This window comes from Ahaetulla prasina, chromosome 3 (assembly GCF_028640845.1).
Source record: "Ahaetulla prasina isolate Xishuangbanna chromosome 3, ASM2864084v1, whole genome shotgun sequence".
NCBI lineage: Eukaryota > Metazoa > Chordata > Lepidosauria > Squamata > Colubridae > Ahaetulla > Ahaetulla prasina.
In genome coordinates, this window is record NC_080541.1 from 119,985,879 (window position 1) to 120,009,345 (window position 23,467).

Below are 23,467 nucleotides of genomic sequence, written 5' to 3' on the forward strand. Positions count from 1 at the left end.
AATCGTAAGATACAAGCAAGAGTTATAAGATAAGGAAATAGGTAATAGGGAAATGAGAATAATGATAGTAATACTGCCTTTCTAGATAGTTTGACAGTGTTGTGCGGGTTAATTGTTTACCAGAGTGATGGCATGGGGGGAAAACTGTCCTTGTGTCTAGTTGTTCCAACGTGCAGTGCCCTATAATGTCTTTTTGAGGGTAGAAGTTGAAACAGTTTATGTCCAGGATGCGAGGAGTCTGTAGATTTTTCAACAATTCTCTTTCTGGCTCGTGCAGTATATAGGTCCTCAGTGGAAGGCAGATTGGTAGCAATTGTTTTTCTAATTATCCATTGAAGCCTGTATTTGTCTTGACTGGTTGCAGTGCCAAGCCAGACAGTTATAGAGGTGCAGATGACAGACTCAGTAATTCCTCTGTAGAACTGTATCAGCAGCTTCAATAAGGGACAAAGAAATTACTTTCCCAAAATCAACAGTTTTGGACAAAACCAAGACAGACATTTTGATCTTAGAGACCCGTTTTACCTGGAAGTATGTTGGAATAAATTAATAGGAATATGCTTGGTTTTTTATTTGGTTTTTTTAAAGCATTGCCATTTAATTTCTGCCTTATTAAGGGTTTTTCCCCTCAGTTTTGGTAAAACTGGCTATATAAATATTTTCTGCATTTTTATCAAAAGACAAATTTCCTATATGAAAACTACATTGTTTTTTCTATCAGGTAAATGTAATTATTTGTCAGAAAGCCCTGGCTTGAATTTTTTTTTTTGGAAGTGAAAGATGCTAACCAAATTCAGTATTTAATAATTGTTCTTGTATACTTTAATCTACAACCAGTATATTTTGTGATCCATAGAATGGTTAAGGCACTACAGAATATTTTAATTGTGTTTATGTGTTGTAAACATGTATGAAAGACTTGAGTTTATGCTATAGCTATAATTCTAAACAGAACTAATTCAATTCAAAACATGTTAGGAAAAGAGATATTTTCGTTTACATGCTTTTTTCCCCTTTTTATGTTGTTGCTACTCCTGTTTGGATTAATTGTCCAGTAGAATCTCTGGTCACGACCATAATTTATTCCATAACCTTGGTCGCAACCCGATTGGGTCATGACCTGAAAAAACAGAAAATTTGGTGCTTACCAAAAAAAAAAAAAAAAAAAAAGGTGCAGAAGGGGAAATTGGCTGCGGCCATGTTTGATCGCCACCGAGTATGGATTTGTGACCAGATTCAAAAATTTTGTGAATTTTTTGGCCGGAAACCTGATTTGGTCGTGGTCAGAAGCATTTGTGGCCAGAGGTTCTACTGTACACACAATGTTTTTGAATTGGGAAAAAAAAGCACAAATCTTAATTTAAAAAGTAAAATTTTTTGTCAAAATAAGGACAGATATTCCTCTATAGTTGGAATTCCATTACATTCCTCCTTCCTTATCTCTCCAATTCAAAATCTTGGGCATGTGTTGAAAGAAATTTTCTGCATTTGTCAAGAAAGGACAAAATAGCTTTACTGTAGTACAAGTAGTCCACCACTTACAATGACAATTGGACTTGGAATCTTGGTCATTGAGGAAAGCAGTCATTAAATGAGTCTCCATGTGACCACTTCATGCAATGACTGCAATCCCAGCTCTCCCAGTTTTGGTCATTAAGTGATAATGGGGGTTGTTAAGTAGAGCATTTGGGTAGAGGGCCGGACCTCCTGTGCTTGGTGAGATGGGAGAGAAATCCCTCAGTGTGCTCGAGGAACAAACCTCAAAACAAATGCCATTGTTCTTAGAAGCTGAAAATCTGTGTTCGTTAGCATTTTTGCTAGATTTGAGATCTGTTCTTCTAGTCCTCAATAGGCTTTCCTGTCCTTGTATGGAGGGGAGGGGAAATCCCTTGGCATGCTGGGGACATACCTCAAATCCAGCATCTCCTGTGCTTGCAGTGTTCCCTGCTGTCTTCCCCACTGACTTTCTGGGGAAGCTGACAGAGAAGATTGCAAATGGCGGTCACATGATCGCAATGCGTTCATGTAATGGAGGATGTGCAACATTTTACAGTGGCCCAAAGCACCCATTCTGAGGCTGTTATGACTGCATTAAATAACCATAAGTTGAGGACTACCTGTACATAAAATGAGGCATGTGGAATTAAAATATGAACAATGTTCCATAATGTGCTAAATGCCATTATTTCTTCCATTGCTGTGCTTTTACTAATTATTTATTATTACTAAATTAATTGGTTCTGTTTCTTGTACAGACCATTTGAAGAACAGATACCTGTTGTGATTAGCACTGACTCAGTAAGCAGCAGTTTGTATCAGGAGGAAAACGGTAACAGTGCTGCTGTGCCAAAAGGTTCCAAAGATAGCAACAAGAAGCGGGAAGAATCCAAGTCCGGCCCAAAGAAGCCCAAAGAGAAAGTGGATGCAATCTCTCAGTTTGACCTTAATAACTATGCAAGTATGTACTTGGAAAATTTCTGTAAGATACTTAAGATTCATAAATGCTCCATTCCTGGAGATTTTCAGGAAAACATTGGATAGCCATTTATCCACAATCATGAGGATTCTTGCACTGGGCAAAGGGTTGGGCTAGAAGACTTCTAAGGTACCTTCCAACTCTATGATTGTATGTTATACTTTCTTCATGAAACATCAAGTGGAATAATGGTATGGGGGGGGTCCTTTCTCCTGAATAAACTTAAACTTATGATAATGACTGTTGCTTTAAACTGGTGCCTAGGTATAAGTCTAATTAAAATTTGGACTTCCTTTATAGGCGTTGTCATTATTGATGACCATCCTGAAGTGACAGTAATTGAAGATTCACAATCCAGCTTGAGCAATGATGGTTTCACTGAAGTAGTATCAAAAAAACAGCAAAAACGTTTGCAAGATGAAGAACGTAGAAAAAAAGAAGAACAAACAGTGCAGGTTTGAGATAATGCATAGCATTACTTTTTCTTGTAGAAAGAAGTATTTCTAGATTTGAATTATATCTAGTTACTCAGATAATTTCAATTACACTCTGCAGTTTCTTTAGTTCCTGCAAAAGAATTCTGATTTATTCCGTTTCGTGATGTTCTGTTCAGTTTGGGATTTTACAGGATAAGTTGATCTTACGCTGTAAACTATTTACATAATTAATACATTTGATCACTTATTATCTCTCGCCACATATTGGGTAGTCTGTGGCTCTTCAGATGTTGCTGAACTACAACTGTTTGCATGTATCTTGCTATGATTTATATTCCTGATTGACCAGGAGTTGAAATTGAGAAACATCTGGAGTAAATGGTACTCAGGCATCCTTATTCACAGAACATTCTACTTGAAATTAATGGCAACATTTCCCGGAACATTTTTCCTTGCAGGCCATAAGAATTACCATACTGGATTCAGTTGTGAGGCTGACTTGTTCAATATTCTGTCAAACATTCAGTCAAATATATATTCCCTGATTTAATTGGATGTCATTTGGAAAACGTCGTTTTGCCTTTTAAGCATTTCAGTTTCATCTTTCCCTAGTGGATCATCTCTCAACAGTATTTTCTTTCTCAGGTTTGGACCAAAAAGAATTCAAATGAAAAAGGAAGATGCACAAATTCTAAGCTACCACCCAGGTTTGCCAAAAAGCAACAACAGGCGACTGCAGCGGCTGCTGCTGCTGCTGCTGCTGCAGCGGCTGCTCAACAAGGTCAGGCTCAACCACAAGTCCCATTGCAAGGTGTGTCTCAGATTCCAAGTCCACAAACTTCAGTTCAGGCACAAACACCAGCAACTTGTGCAGTGAACATCTGTACAGACTATGCAGGAACAAGCAAAACGCTGCAGAATGCACCTGCCCATAATACTGTAGGAACAGAATTTTGGGATAATAAAGTACCCCCTACAAGCGTCCTCAGTGACATCTCTAAAAAATGTAAGCAGAGACCTTTTTTTCCATCTAGTTACATATAGAAGAAAAGAAAAATGTGTACTTTAAACTGTTGAATTAACTTCTCTCCTTGAGTTTTTCAGTTTCTCTTGACATGAAATGTTCAGCCCCTTCATATGATATTGTTATGTGTAAAAATTAGATCTTAAAGCTGCAGAGTTCAGCCACACAGACTTAAAATCTGTATCATTGTTCCTTTTTTTTTCTCTGACTCTTCCAAAAATTGTAATTTTTCTATCTACCACTTGAACTTTGAAAATGTGAATATTGCCCAAAATATAATAGGAACTGCTTTACTACTTTCACATGCTGTGTTCCTCCACTTTTTTTCTGGTTCAATTCCAGAAATTTTTCTTCTTGTTATACATTGTAATAAGTCATTTGTTGTTTTCCAAATGTCCTGAACTTAACTTTATGAGAGGTATCTTTAAACCACTTTTCAGAATTTTTGCTAATATGTTTTCCTTTCAAAAATTCTGATTCACTATATTTTTTGAACTTTTAGTGGGGCCTATTAGTCCTCCACAGCCACCTTCTGTCAGTGCATGGAATAAGCCTTTGACATCATTTGGAGCAGCTACTTCACCAGAGGTATGGTGAATTTTGAATTTTGATTTAAGACTTGCAGTGCATATATATATTTAAATAGAAAAACCTGTATCTAAGCCATTGTTGGTCATGTTTCAGTTTTAAAGTGTTATGTTGCAGCCACTTTGTAATGGAATGATTTGTTACAAATTTGCTATAATGGAGATACCTCCACTTACAACAAATTGGACATCTACAGTTTGCTACAGTTTTGCTTTTTCTCTCTCTCTCCATACCGCAAATCATTTGGGGAGAGAGAAGCACAGACAGATCCAGGCAAATGTAGCCATATAGAAAGTGATAGATACACAAAGTAGAAAACAGAAGGCAGTGTTTAAACCTTTAAAAGTGACTATCAAACACAGTTCTATTGACATGAATAGGGAAAAAACTCCCCCTTGCTGACAAATAGCTGGAAATGTGTGGAAAACACTCCCAGAGATCTTTAAAAACAATCTCAGCCATTTTTTAGCAAAGGATCTCACATTCAAATCAAAGGAACTGATATGCTGAAAGGGTAAAAGCTTTCTCTCTGACAAAGAGTCTGAAATCTCTTCTGAGAATGTGATGTCATTTCCCTCTTGCTTTTTTTCTGGGATGCTTTTATTCTTCATAATTAATGAATAGTAATTAGAGTTACAGTTTCATTCACTTATATAAAGGAAAAGTGCCTGAAACTAATTTCTCTGAATTAGTGGTGTATGCTAAGATCTGATGAATGCAGATTCATCTTGTTTCATTTTTTAATTTTAATTTAAAATACATAATTCAATTAGCTAGTTCTGTTACTGTATAATAAATCCTTCATAATACATTAGGAATGTACTAATACAGGGAGCCCTCCTACTTCCAAACATTTGTTTAGTAATTCTTCAAGGTTACAGTGGCACTGAAAAAACTGAAATATAACCACTTTTCACACTTAGGATTGTTGCAACATCCTTATGGTCATGTGTTCAAAATTTGGATGCTTGGCAATCAACATGTATTTATGACAGTTGGAGTATCCCAAAGTCATGTGAATTTTGCTACCTTCTGACAAGCAAAGTCAATGCTTGTCAGAAGTCAGATTCATTTAATAATCATTAGTAACTCAACAGTTGCAGGGATTCACTTAACTATTGAAAGAAAGGTTGTACTTATCGAACAAAATTCACTGTTTTCTTTAGCAACAGAAATTTTGGCCTCAATAGTGGTTTTTAGTCGAAGACTGTCTATAATTGATAGTATCAACTAATACAGTGCTCAATGTTTCTTTTTAACAGTCTATTTTCTAACCCATTTTTAAATCATCTAGAATGCCCATATATAAGCAAAGTCTGATTAAGTGCAGATAATCCTCGACTTATGACCACAGTGGAGCCCAAGTTGTTAAATGAGCTGTGCCCCCATTTTATGACTGTTTTTGCTATGATTGTTAAGTGAAATATTACAGTTGCTAAGTGAATCGCAGTCATTAAGCAAATCTGGCTTCTCCTGGCTTCTGATTTTGCTTGTCAGAAGCTCCCTAGAATGGGATTGCAAATGACAATTCCGGGACCCCGGGAAGCTGCAACCATTGGAAAAACCTGCCAGTTGCCAAGGCTCATAACTTGATCCCATGACTGTGGAAATGCTGCAACAGTCATAAGTGTAAGAACTGGTCATAAGTCACTTTTTTTTTAAGTGCTCCTTGTAACTTTGGTCTTTAAATGAACAGAGTTTAAATAAGTCAAGGACTACCTGTATTAAAGACTCAATCTCCCCTTTAATACTTTTTTTAAAGATGTACTTCAAACCTACTGTTTACAACTTGTTTTGGACAGGTGATATTGCTGTAAAAAATATCTGCATCTAAGAGAGTAAATGCTGACTTATATAGTTTTTACCTATTCTTTTCCACAAGGGGTTTACCTAACTTTTTGAATGAATAACTAAAAAATTATAATGCTTTAACTTGAACTATTTTTAAACCATTAGTTTCATATTTAAGCCAATTTGAAAACTGTTCAAGGTTACATTAACAAACATACTACTCAATAGTATTACGTTGTAATAGCATTTGTAAATTTGGAAATCCTCCCATCTCCAATTTGCTATAAACAATTTAACCTGTCATTTTACCCTCATGTATAAAGTTGTTCAGTAATTATAGCATTCCTGCATAATTAGAAAGATACAGTGAGTTTGAAATATAAAAAAATATGGTAAATAGATACTTTGTGGTTATTTTCCCCAACCGGGATATTTTTTGTTGATGTTAAAATTTAATGAATATGGGTTCACAAGTTTCTTAGGTGTAACTTCTCCAAAATATTTAAATGCTACAATACAGCACAAAATGAGTTATAAATTAAAAAATTGGTACCTTTACTAGGGAACCCCTGCTGGACAGGAAAGTGGAATTGATTTGGGAATAGAAACCATTCAGTTTGGAGCTCCAGCCTCTAGTGGGAGTGATAGTGAAATTGGGCCGGTTTCAGATAAGGCCTCAGAAAAGCTTCTTGAACCAAAAGAACAAAGGCAAAAACAACCACGTGCAGGACCTATAAAAACACAAAAGGTGGGTGAAATTTTCCAATTCTCATCAATTAGAGAGGCACCATAAAACCATTTAATCCTCCAAGAATTTTAAACAAAATATATAATAAAAAGCTCCATTTCTCATTGGATCTTGTGAAAGAGAAGTTAACAATTGAAGTCATTGTAGTGGGGAAAAGGAATTGTTGAGTTCATACAGTATACAGGGTGCCTAAACAGCCAGAACTCCTCTTTAATTTAATAGAGGCTGCTCATGTCTAAAAGAATTATTTTCTGTCTTTAACAGAATTTTTACCAGAATTGGGTTTTAGTTGCTTTTTACTGATGCAATAGCTTTGCCAATTACAGATAACTGTCACATGGGAATTTTACTGAATGAATAAACAATATAAGAATTTGGAAGTAGTTGGACCTAGAATTGTAGATTATAGTATCATCAGATCTGTCTCTTTCTCTTCTTCCCATACTGTTTTTTTTTAATTATTAAAAATTATGTAGCTTATTACAGTGCTCAGGAGTACACATTTCTGAATGTTCCTAATTTGGTTTGGGTTACTTTATAGAAATCTGAAGTTTCCTTAGAATCAAACAAAATCTGAATCTAATTTGATTTGGAATTTGGAAATCTGCAAAATCTGATGAATTTTTCCACGTATGATCTCCCCTGTTCCTCGATAGAACATAGATAAATTCTATAAATTATAAATTTTATTTATATAAATTATAAATTAGAGATAAATTCTCCTTTGAATGATGTTCAACTCCTGATAACTACATAATTATATTCAGGATTTTTTCTGCCATTCTCAATATAGTCTGAAGCCTTCAGGTTTTCTCATATGCCAAATATTGAATCCAATCCTGCTTAATGTTTTGGAATCAAGGTAGTTAGGTATTATACAAATACAAATTTTGATGAGCCACAAAAACAACTCAGTGGTACTGGATTGATTACTTCCATACCTTCTGGAATTCAGCATATACATATATTTACATTAAATATTAATTCTTTTTAGCTTCCAGATATGAATCCAGTAGAAAGCAAAGAATACAAGCCTGGCCCAATTGGGAAAGAGCGATCACTAAAGAACAAAAAAGTAAAGGAGGCTCAACAGGGCGATTCTGAGATGCAAGAAAAGTCCAGTGCTAATACTGTCAGAAGCTCAGATCCTATTACTTCTAAAGAAAACAAATCAACTAATGAACTTAGTACAGAAATAGGAACAATGATATCAGTGTCGGCTGCAGAGTTTGGAACAACTCAAAAAGTAAGAAAATAGAAGTGCCTATTTCTTCCTGCCCAAATTTTATCAAATACATTCTTTTATGGTGCTTTCTGAAGTGAGAGCGTAAAAGAAGTGTATGACTGTTTGTTGTGAAGACAATCTTGATATTAGTGGACTTCTCCCAATTTCAAAAAAATAGTATAAGTAGTTCTCAAGTTATAACCATAATTGAGCCTTGCAATTGCAGTCATAAGTTGTGACAGTCATAAAGCAGGTCACATGTGACCAACTGGCTTGTTGTTAAGCTACCGCAGTGATTATTAAGCGAATTTATGGTTTGCTGTGGATTAGTTTTTGCCAGAAATCGGAAGTAAACACCAGTTTCTGGCAAAATTGTTGTAAACCCTGGTCACATGACCACAGTTGGCTGCAAATGGCCAAAAATGCACAATGTTTGCTAAGTACTATGATCATATGACCAGGTGTGTGTACGTGCTTGCATGTGTGATGTCAGAACTTTGAAACCAGGTTGTAAGTAGCTTTTAAGCCTGTGATCGTGAACCTATGGCATGTGTGCCAGAGGTGGCACACAGAGCCCTCTCTGGGCACGTGCGCTGTCACCAGCTGCTCTTATGGGTTCCGTCGCGCACATGCACATCGGACAGCTAGTCCAATGCGAATGCGCACCGGCCAGCTGCTCTCTTCTGAGTTCCTGATCTTCGCGCAGTGGTTAACCTTTTTGGCACCTTTTTGTACAAAGACCACATGCGTACCGGAATCTGGAAGAGAGCAGCTGGCCAGTGCGCATCATCAGCAGATGCACATGACAACCCGGAAGAGCAGCTGGCCACCACGTGCATGCACACCGGCCAGCTGCTCTCTTTCGGGTTCCAATGCTTTAGTGCGCACACTCCAATTTCGGCACTTGGTGCCGAAAAGGTTAACCATCACTGTTTTAGGGTTCTGTCAAAATTTTAAATGTTTGGTAAACTGGATATAAATTGAGGATTGCCTGTAATAAGATTTATTGGCACTATTTTCTACTGTTCTACTATTTCTATAGTAGAAAAATGTGATATTGGAGAATGTGTTGCGAGGATTGTGATTCAGTGAAACTGTAGAATTGCTAGAGCCTAACTCTATAGATGCTTATCCTTTCAATTATTGGGATGTCCAATTTTTCAAAAATAATATTTTTGATATTAGTAGTTAATAACATGCAGATTATTATTAGAGTCATAACAAACACATAGAGTCCAATATGAGGCAATTCATCTTGACTCATTTTGGGATTGACATACAATATTTGAGAACTATTTCTTGTGTTAAATAATGCAAATGATGTACTTTTGGAAAGAGTCTTTCAATCCACAGCTTTTCTGACATGACATAGGGCTATAGTCCCCAACCTTTTTGGCATCCGGGGCTGGTTTCATGGAAGACATTTTCCCATGGACCGGGGGCAGGGGGGGGAGTGCACAATCCAGATCCCTTTCATGCACAGTTTACGTTAAGGTTTGTGCTCCTGTGAGAATCCTACGCCTGATGATTTTAGGTGTAGCTGAGACGAGATGCTTGTGCTGGGGAGCGGCTGCACTTATAGATGAAGCTTCACTTGCTCGTCTGCCGCTCTCCTGTAACTGTGTGGCCCAGTTCCTAACAGGCCATGGAGCAGTACTGCTTCATGGCCTGGTGGTTTCGGACCACTGATATAGGGTATTTGAATATCAAATGGGTTGCTAATGTTTTCTATATTTTAAATGAGTGGAAATGTTACATTTCCTGCTCAGTGGTTATATGAAATTTAAAATCATGTTTCAGATTTTTTTTATTATTGACAGGCTATAGCTCTTTATATTTACTCTTTAAATAATAACCAACAAAGGTTTACTTTTTAAAAAATACTGAATATGTAAAGTTAACAGTTTTAAGTTATTCTAATAGAGAAATTCAGCCTGGGAATTAGAAAATGACAAATTATTCTTTTCTGCTCAAAGATCATATCTTTGAGGGAAGTTGAGTATATGATTTAGATAAACTGGTTGAACTTTTTTTACAGGAGTCTGTAACAGACTATACAACACCGTCTTCTCATTCGAGTACAGTGGCAACAAACAGTGCAAAGATGGAGGAGGCTTTAGTTACAAATGTAGGTGTATTAATTATCTCAGTATAATTCCTCTATTTAATTTTATTTTAAAATTAAATTATTTTAGATTTCGGTTATACCTGTAGAAAATTTATTAAATAAGCTACATTTATCTTATCTACTGAGAATAAAATTGTGGCTTTTAAATAATGTTAACATATATACTCTCAATTAAAATATCCTGGAAAGCTTGTAAAAAGTGATTAGACGTTGGAACAATATCTACAAGATAGATGATGTGCTCTTTGCATATTAAAGTAACATGTAATACCATGCGGTAAGGAAGTGTACACTTATTACTGGGTTATTAAAGGAATAATTAAGAAATTATATTCATTTGGGGTAACAGTGATTTGGGTAAATATCATAGATAGATAGATAGATAGATAGATAGATAGATAGATAGATAGATAGATAGATAGATAGATAGATAGATAGATAGATACATACATACATACATACATACATACATACATACATACATACTCAGTTGAACACATAGTTATGCATATCCTAGAGCATATATATACATATGCATCCCTTTCTGTCTTCTGCTGTATCTCAAATCCTTTTTTCCCCATGAGGCTGGTATCAGTTGCAACAAGATCAATACCTAGTTTCGCATCTTCACAAATCCAGCCAAAACATGTTTTGCCCCCACTGATCTGACATCCTTGGATTTCATTATTCCAACTTTTGCACATTCAGATACAAGTGTACATTAGTATTGTTGGGTCAGCAGATTAAGGACTGATAGTTCTGTTATCTTTTCCCAACAATATATTGCTGGCCTACTTCTGTTCATTATCCTTTTCAGATTTGTTAACACCTATGTCAAATTACACTCCTAAATATAGGAGGACATTCTCCTTGACTCAGTTTGATGCCCTTCCTACTGAAGTCTTAGGAGGAAGATACAAAGATTTGGGCTAAGGTTTTACTTTTGTAATAAAGAACAAAGGCCATAGGAACTGTTAAACTCATGTTATTGTATCACATATTTTATACTTTTATATTTTATCACATGTGGACTGGTTAATAATGTCATTCCATTTTACCAAAATCTAGTACTATATCAAATTGTAAACTGTGGTTATAAGAAAACAATTACTTACCTTAAAAGGTAGCTCTAAAACATGTTCCTTATATGAACCATTTTATGATCATGATGATGATTATTACATCTTGCCTTTTTAAATATATAACTGAAGGTAACAAACAAGGCTAATGCTCCTGCCTCCTATATTTCCCATAACATCCCTGTGAGGTTGGCTGGGCTGAGAGAGAGTGCCTATCCCAAAGTCACACCCCAGTGGGCTATCGTATCTAAGGGAGGCTTAGAACTCACAGTATCTTGGTTTCTAGGCCAAAACCTTTGTCCCTTCTCCAAATTGACTATTTTATAATACTAAGATGTATGTATGAAACAATGTATTCTTCATACCCCTCTATCCCACTGTAATATCAGAGCAGTCTATCCCACCTTTACCATGAGCTCACCACACAGCAACCTATTAGTTTCTATGCTAGACCTAGACAAAACCTGGAGAAAGCTGAAGCAGAGAATAATTGAATTTGATATACAAAGAAACAAAACTAATATTTCATATCTCCACTACAATGAACATTTACCACCCCTAAATATTTTTATTGTCTACCACATAGAAGAACTTTCACACAGTCACATTTGGATCGTCTTTTAACAGTGATACTGTTGAAAAGGTTTAATGGCATTCTTACCAAGGTCATTTTGTTTCTTTATTAAATGCATGTGCACACGCACGCACACATACATATGTATATTTTTTACTAGTTTTAATCTTTTAACATTTTGATTTGGATGAATTGTTTAGTTGGAGCTTAATTATGAAATTAATTTTCTAAAACTCTGGGCAAAAAGAAAAAATAATGTTTAGGAAAGAGATACATGAAAATGAAAATGCTTCTAATCAAACTGTAGTTCTGCAATATTTGTTACTACTGCTGTATTAGCAGATGGAGCAGGAATTTTATTTAGATGTCTAAATGACTCCTTCCTACTCTTCAGCCTTTACTGTTGTAAGGAAAAAGTTTCTAAAGCATGCACGTTCTTTTTTTGAGAATTTCAAAACGAGGAGTAGCACACAAAAATAATAATTTAGGAAAATGGGTGCAGTGGGGTCTAAATGATAGGTTTTATGACTATTATGAATATGAATTACAACCATTCTGAAAGCAAATATGTTTTAAGTTTCATATACTGATTTTCTATTAATGTTTCCTTGCCATCTGGTATCTAATTATTTACTCTAATATGTAAACAAGTAAATATTTAGTGAATATATTTATGAAATAATTATGAATGCAAAATAATCTTAACCTTGGAGAGAAAAGTTGCTAATTAAAATAGTCATTTTGATCATACCTGCTATAATTAATGTTGCAAAGTGTTGCAAAGTGTCAAACTTTATCTGGCAGTTGAAAGTACCTTTTACCGTGGAAGCCTTATTCTTTTGCTTTGCAATTCCATCTACAATCATTGTATGGGGGGGGGACAGCATTACAATATTTCTTCAAGTATTTATTATGGATAAATTGTTTCTTATTAAATGTATCTCATGATATTCAGTATACTGTGTTCTGAAGTGTGAGAGTTTTTGTTGCTTTCCTTCTTTTCATAAGAATGTAAAGCTTTTAGTTGAATGACATCCAATCAGAACACCTTATTATACTTAGATGCTGGTGTATTTGATGTATTGAATTTTGGCCTTGGATTTCCTGATAGTTGCATGACTTAAAAATTCATATATTTGTATTGGTTAAACTAGCTTTATTCCATTCTTTGGCAGTATCATGTAAGTTGATGATTTTGGTGTACTGGAAATGATGAGGAATAAGAAGTTCTGTTTATCTTTCCTTGTCTGGGAAATCTTAAGGTGTCTAGTCAAGTTCAAATACTTCCTCTTAAGTTTTGAATCCAACTGAAAAAGTTTCAAGTAAAATCATGTTATATTTGCAACAGTTCTATGCCTTTGTTGCATTATAGAAGGAAACGTATCGCAAAGATACATTTATATCACATCCATATAAATCTTTTGAGGCTCAATTTAAAGGACATTTATTTTCCTGATTTTTTTAATTTCAAAAAGAAATGGATAATATTCCAAGATCATAAATAATCAGATAATTTTTCCCATTTGTCAGATTCCCCTCCCCCTTCTGAACGCTTGCCTGTCAAGTACTTAAGTAGAAGACTAGCTTGTTCAGTTGCACTGCTTGAGCTCTTGCTTTTGATGGGGCTTTCATCATAGACCCAGCTAGAATGTGACCTCTGTTGCCTACCTTTCAGGTGCCCCTGCCCCACACCCTTCCCCTCCCTAGGAGGGAGACTCTACAACAGAGCTCCAGCCTAACTCCAGTTTCTCCCGCTACCGTCGACCTCACCCTCAAGGTATGTACCATGCCCCTCTCAGGGTAATTTTCTTGCATGCAGGGGAAAGGTTTAAACTTTCAATGTAGATTAAGGAGAGGCACACTTTTTTTTTGCTAAATAACGTCTAAAAAAAGAGTATTCATTGTATTCTTTTAACCCCATTTTGTAACTTAACACTAAGAAACTGCTATCTGCCATATATAATTGGCTATAGATCAGAATATATAGTGAGATTTATCTATGATTTCCCTTTCCGCAGAGAACATATAGAAAAGGTGCTTATAGCTAGTATTGCAGAGCTTTTTAAATTTCATTTTTCTGATTTGTATTAACATTGTTGAACATAGCAATTTGATGGATATTGGTTTGCTGATCTAGGATGCATCAAATTGAGAAATGGACTGATTAATATTTGTCGACTTCTTTATAGTTACTGTTTCGGTAGTTAATTGTATTCTTTTGGTGATGATATGAGAGGTTGGAGGTAGGCAAAATTCATATTGACAAGATATATTTGGGTTGGATACCATTTTAACTTGCTATGAAGTAAGTGACAAGAATTATTTGGAGATTGACATCAATTCTGTCCAGAACAGTAAAAATGCTAGAGCTCTATCTCTTCTTCCTCTTCCTTTCCTCCTTTCCAATTGGATTCCAATTAGAATCCAGAAAGGATTCTAATTAATATGGCTTCAAATTTTAATTTCAGAGGAGCAAAATTGTATTAGCAGGAGCAAGTTTAATAAGCTAAATACAGTATTAAGGAGGAGTTGGAAAAAAATCTTAGCAATCTTGATGAATAATATAATTTTATAACAAAGAACCATTTTTTACAAAAATTATTTTCATCTTAAGCATACCTGGAGAATTCTAGCATTAAAACCAGAAATTCTGATTATTTACTAAACACAGGAGCTTTCTAATATTAATAATTTGGTAGATAAACTGATTGCTTTTAATGTAAGATACTTTAGTTTTAGCTCTTATATAAGTACATCTCTATTCCCTTCTATCTTACCTTTTTGTCTATTCATCTATCCATTCATCAATGCATACATAAGTCCAGATATAGATATATACATACATCTGTGCTTTTGCATAACTCATTTCAGTGAAATTTCTCTAAATTTAATATAAATATTCCTCCTGGAATTTTTTTATTTCTTGAAGATATTTTCTGTTGGCAAACATGAATAAAACTTACTTTATATGCGTAAAGACGTCATAAACAGAATTTAAAAAATGAAACTTTCAGGCTCAATACTTCCTAAAATAATTATAAAACGTATGTGTCAGACACTGCGCTGGACGTAAGAGCTGTTTTTTGAGTATACTGTATATATACAGTTTTACAAAAATATCTCTCTGCTTAATACTCACTCTACATTAAAAAATATTTAAGCAACTCTTTTTTACCTTTTCAAATATGATATGTTTGAAGTGTTGTTCTGACAAGTAGTGTGCCTTTTTTCTAATAAGAATATAGTGATTTAATGCAACAATTTTCAAATTGTATTCTGTGGAATGATTATTTTATTTATTTATTTATTATTTATTATTTAGACTTTTATACCGCCCTTCTCCCGAAGGACTCAGGGCGGTGTACAGCCAAATTAAAATATACAATCTACAATATTAAAACCACAAATTAAAATAACATATTATATACGGCCGAAAAATTTAAAAATTTAAATGTAAAACCGTCCAATTGACCCCAATAAAACACAGTATCCCAATTTAAAATCACCAAAATTCAGATTTAAAAATTAAAAGTTAAAAATTAAGAATTAAGCCAGTCCCGCTTGGATGAACAAATACGTTTTCAGTTCACGGCGAAAGGTCCGAAGGTCAGGTAGTTGACGCAAACCAGGGGGAAGTTCGTTCCAGAAGGTAGGTGCTCCTACAGAGAAGGCCCTTCCCCAGGGGGCCGCCAGCCGACATTGCTTGGCGGACGGCACCCTGAGAAGACCCTCTCTGTGTGAGCGTACGGGTCGGTGAGAGGCAAAGGGTAATAGCAGGCAGTCCCGTAAGTACCCGGGCCCTAAGCCATGCAGCGCTTTAAAGGTGATAACCAACACCTTGAAGCGCATCCGAAAGACCACAGGTAGCCAGTGCAGACTGCGCAGGAGGGGTGTTACCCGGGAGCAACATGTGGCTCCCTCAATCACCCGCGCAGCTGCATTCTGGACTAACTGAAGCCTCCGAGTGCACTTCAGGGGTAGCCCCATGTAAAGAGCATTACAATAATCCAGACGGGAAGTGACTAAAGCGTGAGTGACTGTGCATAAGGCATCCCGGTCAAGAAAGGGGCGCAACTGGCGAACCAGGCGAACCTGGTAAAAAGCTCTCCTGGAGACGGCCGCCAAATGATCTTCAAACGACAGCCGTCCATCCAGAAGAACGCCCAAGTTGCGCACCCTTTCTGATGGGGCCAATGACTCGCCCCCAACAGTCAGCCACGGTTGCAGCTGACTGTATCGGGGTGCCGGCATCCACAGCCACTCCGTCTTGGATGGATTGAGCCTGAGTCTGTTTCTCCCCATCCAGACCCGTACGGCTTCCAGGCACCGGGACAGCACTTCAACAGCTTCGTTGGGGTGGCCCGGGGTGGAAAAGTGCAGTTGAGTGTCATCAGCATACAGCTGGTAACTCACCCCAAAGCCACTGATGACCTCGCCCAACGGCTTTATATAGATGTTGAACAGGAGAGGTGAGAGAATCGACCCCTGAGGCACCCCACAAGTGAGGGGCCTCGCAGTCGATCTCTGCCCTCCTGTCAACACCGTCTGCAACCGGTCAGAGAGATAGGAGGAGAACCACCGATAAACAGTGCCTCCCACTCCCAAATTCTCCAACCAGTGCAGCAGGATACCATGGTCGATGGTATCAAAAGCCGCTGAGAGATCTAACAGGACCAGGGCCGAGGAACAACCCCTATCCCTGGCCCTCCAGAGGTCATCCACCAACGCGACCAAAGCTGTCTCAGTGCTATATCCGGACCGGAAGCCGGACTGGAACGGGTCCAGATAGACAGCTTCATCCAGGTACCGGGGAAGCTGCCATGCCACCACACTCTCTACAACCTTCGCCAGAAAGCGAAGGTTGGAGACTGGACGATAATTACCCAAAACAGCTGGGTCCAGAGAAGGCTTCTTGAGGAGGGGTCTCACCACTGCCTCTTTCAAGGCGGCGGGGAAAACCCCCTCCAACAATGAAGCATTTATAATTTCCTGGAGCCAGCCTCGTGTCACCTCCTGAGTGGCCAGCACCAGCCAGGAGGGACACGGGTCCAGTAAACATGTAGTGGCATGTAATCTCCCCAGCAACCTGTCCACGTCCTTGGGAGCCACAGAATCAAACTCATCCCAAACAACATCAACAAGACGCGCCTCCGTCATCCCATCTGGATTATCGCAATTTTGGTCCAAATTATCCCGAAGCTGAGCGATTTTATCGTATAGATAACCACTAAACTCCTCGGCATGTCCCTGCAAGGGGTCATCCCGCTCCTCCTGATGTAGGAGAGAGCGGGTCACCTGAAACAGGGCGGCCGGGCGGTTATCTGCCGATGCAATGAGGGTGGAAACGTAAAAACGTTTCGCATCCCTCAGTGCCACTAGGTAGATCTTCGAAAAAGACCTAACTAGTGTCCGATCAGTCTCGGAACGGCTGGACCTCCAGGTACTCTCTAGGCGTCTTCTCCGGCGTTTCATCTCTCTCAGCTCCTCGGAAAACCAAGGAGCCAATTGAGATCTGCACCAGGTCAGAGGCCGCAAAGGCACGACACGGTCCAAAGCCCCAGCCGTGGCCTGTTCCCAGGCCGCAACTAGTTCTTCGGTCGTGCTGTGGGCAAGATCTTCAGGAAACGGCCCAAGCTGCGTCAGGAACCTCACGGGGTCCATCAGGTGCCTGGGACGGAACCAACGCATTGGTTCCGTCTCCCTGCGGTGGTGAGCGGCGGTCTGAAAGTCTAGGCGGAGGAGAAAATGATCTGTCCATGACACAGGAACCGTCACTAACTCTCGTAATATCATAGATTATCATCTATGAGAGTCTGGGGCAAAAAAAACATTCAGTCAAATACAACCAATTTCCTTCCTGTAGGAAGATGCTAAGTACAAACACACACATCATATAAACGCTGAATTATTATCAAAATTGAATTCCCGGTTAATATCTTTATTCCACGTATCTCAATTAAAAGAGTTTATATAGGAATCTATCTACCAAGGTGAGCCTTTCTATGCTTGGATAGTTCATACAAGGTAGTCCTCCACTTACAACCATTCATTTAGTGACTGTTCAGTGTTCCAATGGCACTGAAAAAGTGACTTGTGACCATTTTTCATATTTGCAACAGTTGCAGCTTCCGCATGGTCATGTGACCAAATTTGGATGCTTGATGACAGCAGGAGTGTCCCAAGGTCATTTGATCACTTTTTGCAAACTTCAATCAAGCAAAGTTAATGGGGAAGCCAGATTCTCTTAGCAATTGTGTTACTAACTTAACAAATGCAGTGGTTCATTTAATAACTGTGACAAAAAGGTCATAAAGGGGAGTAAACTCACTTAGAAACTGCCTTGCTTAGCAATAGAAATTTTGGGCTCAATTGTGGCTGTAAGTTGAGGGCTACCTGTATCCTAGCAAAAGTGTTTTAACAAAGTCTTCATGAGGTTGTCAGTAAATGTCTACATAAAATTGATTGTGTTTTGAGAAACTACAATTTTGCTTATATATTATCTTACACAGTGTAGTTGGGAACAGTTTCATCAGTATATTGTTGATATTCAGCTTGGCGCCTAGCTGGCATCGTGTCATCAAAGGCCAGGGGGGAAGGGGACACAGGAGAACAAATGGGCAATTATGGGGAAGTTGGGAGGTAAGATGACAGTTTGACAGAGACCAGAGAAGTACGGAACCAGTTTGTGCCAGCATTACAAGCCACGCACCCTGAGAAAAGAATGTGGACTACTCCAAATATCTCAGTGTTTCTCAAAACACCTATGCAGCTCTTCATTGGCTGAAGACAGACTGGTCATGGGGAGAGAGCTGGAATGCAGCCAGGAGCCTTTAGTAAAAAAAAAAAAAACCCTATCACTTCATCCAAATGTAGTCAAGGGTCTTTCTTTCCTAAGGGACCTGACTCTGGCAGGTCTGTCACTGATATTCTGAAATATGAATATCTATAAATTTATTGTGGTATCATAGTGATTGGCATTTGATATAATTTATCTGAAAGCTATAGCATTATGTTTTGACAGTGAAAATGATCAGGATCTATTCTGTATTCTTAAATTATGAAAGTCAACCATAATTTGAGATGCAGAGCTTAGATCCACATGACCTTTTCATTGATTTGATTATGGCACAATTGCAGTTTTCAGAGAAGTAATACAAGAAAGGAATGAATGATGCTAATATGGCAGGCTTTGCAAATAAGAATAAGCATTACAGGACTGTCATCAGATCTATAGGAGTTGATTCATTTTAGAAACAAAGACAGTTGACATACTTGCAATGCAGTAAGGAAGTTTGCTTTTTTTCCCTCCCGAAGATTTACCGTATTTTTCAGAGTATAAGACACACCTTTTCCCCCTCAAAAAGAGGGTGAAAATCTGGGTGCATCTTATACTCCGAATGTAGCCCCGCCCAGCTTCTCAAACTGCGGTTTCAGAGGCTGAAAAAAGCATCAGAATCAGAACTTCAGAAAAAAAGCCCCAAATGGAGCTTCAAAAAAAAAAAGTCCCAAACAGAGCTTCAGAAAAAAAGCCCCAAACAAAGCTTCAGAGGCTTTTTTTTCTGAAGCTCTGCTTCAGAGGCAGAAAAAAGTTTTTTCTGAAAGGGAGTTTCAGAGGCAGAAAAAAAGCAAGGCACAGAGCTCACAAAAAAAAGCCAATCAGCTTTTTTCTTATTTTTCCCCCAAAAAACTAAGGTGCATCTTATACTCCGAAAAATGTGGTATTTAAAATAGTAGGGAATTGTCTAGAATAAACTGAAACAAAAATATAGAAATGAAAAAGTAGTGCAAGTCTTAAAATAAAGCCCTTTTTTTCCGGAATAGATGGAATCTGCTCGCAAAGCGTGGGAGAATTCACCAAATGTGGGAGAAAAAAGTTCACCTGTTACATCATCAGCATCTCCTGTTACTGGTGGTAATAGTAGTAGCAGTGGAAGTGGGAACAGCAGCAGTAGCAGTGGACCAACCAGTGGTACATACAGCTCTTTTTCAAGTGCATCCATGCCTCCCATTCCTGTAGCTTCTGTTACACCTACAACTTCATTGTCAGGTATTAACCTTTAGGAAATATGACTGAAAAATGTGACTGAATAACGTGCTATCTTTTTTTAAATAAAGCTCTCTTTGTTTCTTTACTTATTTACTTTACTTATTATTTAGTTCAGTCCTGTCTAAAAAACAAGGTGTGTGATATTTTAGCTTGATTCACTTAATTTTGTATCCTTTTAATTTGTTTATCTAGTAAGAACTTTGAATCATTCTTCTTTAACAAGAATTTTTTATATTGATAATCAGTGAAAAATTATTAACTGTCATTAATTTTCACAAGATATATAAAAGTTTTATACAATCAACTGTTGGAAAGAAAATTGTACTTGAATTAGAAAAGAATAAGACAGCATTTAAAATCCAATATAATCTGAGCAGAAGTTTTGATCTTGAACTGTATAATTTTAATTAGGTGTGTATCCAAACAAAAGTGCTTTCCAAACACATTGTTACATATTATATATTTTGAGTATTTAAATTTTAAGAACCTTTCCACAATTACAGCATCTCTGACAAATTTTAATATATATTTCTAAACACAGGCTATAGAGTAATGATTTTTTTCAATGTTTTGTTCAGTTCTCTTCATCACTTAATAAACTGCCAAATAATTTTGAAATAATTCTTCTGAAACACGGGTGTAAAACTTGATCATGTCACGTGACATATTGCAACATATCGTGATGTTTTTTGCCTTTGCAGAGCTGGAATGGGTGTGGCTTGTGCGTGAGGCCTTCGGCCTACAGGCTGCCAGTTTGACACCCTGCTCTAAAATAATTATTACTTGGTGTTTCTGAAAGAAAAAAAACAGCTTGCACTCCAGTTAAACATCCAGTATTTACAGGCATTGCCAGTGGCTCTGTTAAAGCTCTGTAACCGTGATGGTGAACCTATGGCATACATGCCAGAGGTGCCATGCAGAGTCCTCTCTGTGGGCATGCACACTGTCATCAACTGCTTGTCTAATTTCTAGCATGTGCATGTGCACCGGCCAGCTGCTCTTCGCATGTGCTGGAGCCCCAGAAACCCAAAGACCAGCTGGCCGGTCTTTGATTTTCTAGGGCTCCGGCACATGTGCGTGCACGCACGCACGCACACGCACGTTCCGGTTTGGGCACTCTGTGCCAAAAAGGTTCTCCATCACTGCTCTATAAAGTTTCTGTCTGGAATGAACAGATGATGCAGGCTATCAGGATAATTCTTAATCAAATTGTAATAGTATATCAGGGTTTTTTTAGTAGTAGAAATAGATGGATGTGATAAAACACAATACAAGAGTACTAGAAGACTTATAATTAATTCTCCCAAAATATTAATCTTTTCTAAATGTTATATTCTGATTATAATAACGAATAATAGTAATTGCTTTGCCATTAATTCCACATGGTGCAGGTTTATATCTTTTGAATGTGTGGTTTTAATGAACAAAGAGAAAATCTCTTAAATCAGCAGCCCCCAACCTTCTGGGCACCAGTGACCAATTCTGTGGAGAAAGGTTTTTCCGCAGACCGGAAGGGGCATGGTTTTGTGTGCTGCCAGCATCCCATGGATAAGGCTTCTCTTGTTTGCGCGGCCTGATTGGCATGCCGCAGATAGTTATTTGGGGACCTCAGATAAATAAATCAATTTTGATTGATATTAGACACATAGGTCATAATCTGAGCCTACTGTGAAAATATTTCTACTAATAGAAGCTATTGGCAGATTTTTATCTAAAACAGGTGACCTGGTGCCTTTCTGTTACTTTATATTTCATATATACTTCATATTTATTTACATATTTACATATTTACATATTTATTTCATATATACTTCATAAATTCATATTTATGGGAATTCATCTTTATGCACAAATTTATCTGGTTTTTAGAATAGCTGCTATATATAATATGTCTGTCAGATAGTTTTTATTCATATCATTAAGGTTTCACTATCATGCCATTTTTTGTAGACAGCAGTATCCTTGTACAGTAATGTTCTGAAATTGAAAGAATATTTAATGAAATATTGCCGTAATGCAATTTGCATTAAGAGTCATCTAACTAGGTGCAACCAGCTAACGTGGATCAAACTTTCGATTATTATGATGAAATATTTTATCAGTAACTCTTGAATTTTGCTTTGCGGATTTCTGATCTTAGGAGCTGGAACATACACTACTTCCTCACTAAGTACAAAAACCACTACAACTTCTGATCCACCCAATATCTGTAAAGTGAAGCCACAGCAATTACAAACAAGCAATTTAGCATCTGCTGGTCATTTTTCCCAGTTAAGCTGTATGCCATCTCTGATCGCCCAACAACAGCAAAGTCCACAGGTCTATGTGTCTCAGTCAACAGCAGGTAATATGATAAATATATTCATTAGAGTTCATCTCTTCAGGTGGCTTATTTTCTGGTATGCATCCTTACAAACTTCGGTATTGTTTTCTCCCAGTCACATAAACTTATTTTAGTATACTAGAGAATATTGGCGTTCCTCTAAAAATTGGATTAGTTATTTTTTTCTTGTTCATATTTTAATTTTTATCTTTTCTTGTGGTCCTGTAGCTCAAATTCCTGCATTCTATATGGATACAACTCATTTATTCAATACCCAACATGCCCGTTTGGCTCCTCCTTCACTTGCCCAGCAGCAAGGATTTCAACCAGGACTCTCACAGGTACATTTGGTGAGACTGGGGGGAAAAAAGGGTTACAAATATTTGCAGGTTAAATTAAATCAATCTAGCTTGAAATTTATCCAGTCTTGCTTTTTGTTATCACTCTCACAATAAAAAGTTAAGCTAGCATTGATGCGCATTGGTTTTAATTACTCTAATGAAATTATATTATTATAGGTGAAAATGAATAAGTGATAGGTTGAAGTAAAAGAGAGCATGGGATGATAATATTCACCACCAAAAATATTCTCTCAATACTATTGGAAAAAGAGCAGGAATTATCTTAGAAGCAGCCTGAGAATTGTGTTTATCACTAGCATGCAGACTGGATGGGGGGAAAATTTGCATCTGATTTAAGAATTACAGGGAGGACTGGTTATTGATATTTAAATTTAAAAAATCTACCTGATAAATCTAATACCTTCATATAATGAAATCTTTATTTTATCAACCAATGATACAAATACAATAGGAATTTTGGATGTTGCATATGCTAAATTAAACCTTCCCTATACTGAAATATTTTACATTACATCCAAAGATAACAGGAATCCCAGTATGCAAGATTATTTTTGTGAATTGAACACTATGGTATCTGAGACAGTTCAAAATTCTTATAAACCAAATCTAGCAGTAGCATTCTCAGTCCTACAATGAAATAGCTGTACATTATTAGTTGAGGTGCC

The 23,467-nt window shown here is 37.2% G+C and overlaps 1 protein-coding gene across 11 annotated transcripts in view; it reads left to right on the forward strand.

Moving 5' to 3' along the window:
- The window catches only part of PRRC2C (proline rich coiled-coil 2C), an 85,838-nt gene that overhangs the window by 41,225 nt on the left and 21,146 nt on the right, over positions 1 to 23,467 (forward strand). For 7 of the 11 annotated variants that reach the window (XM_058175471.1, XM_058175479.1, XM_058175472.1 and 4 more), the window contains exons 17-27: positions 2,256 to 2,458; positions 2,777 to 2,931; positions 3,559 to 3,919; positions 4,440 to 4,525; positions 6,879 to 7,064; positions 8,059 to 8,310; positions 10,328 to 10,417; positions 13,746 to 13,847; positions 19,892 to 20,117; positions 22,258 to 22,461; positions 22,669 to 22,781. In XM_058175471.1, the coding sequence (XP_058031454.1) occupies positions 2,256 to 2,458; positions 2,777 to 2,931; positions 3,559 to 3,919; positions 4,440 to 4,525; positions 6,879 to 7,064; positions 8,059 to 8,310; positions 10,328 to 10,417; positions 13,746 to 13,847; positions 19,892 to 20,117; positions 22,258 to 22,461; positions 22,669 to 22,781 (1,978 nt within the window). The remainder of the gene's footprint in view (positions 1 to 2,255; positions 2,459 to 2,776; positions 2,932 to 3,558; positions 3,920 to 4,439; positions 4,526 to 6,878; positions 7,065 to 8,058; positions 8,311 to 10,327; positions 10,418 to 13,745; positions 13,848 to 19,891; positions 20,118 to 22,257; positions 22,462 to 22,668; positions 22,782 to 23,467) is intronic. The other 4 variants (XM_058175478.1, XM_058175481.1, XM_058175476.1 and 1 more) reach the window with 3 other exon arrangements.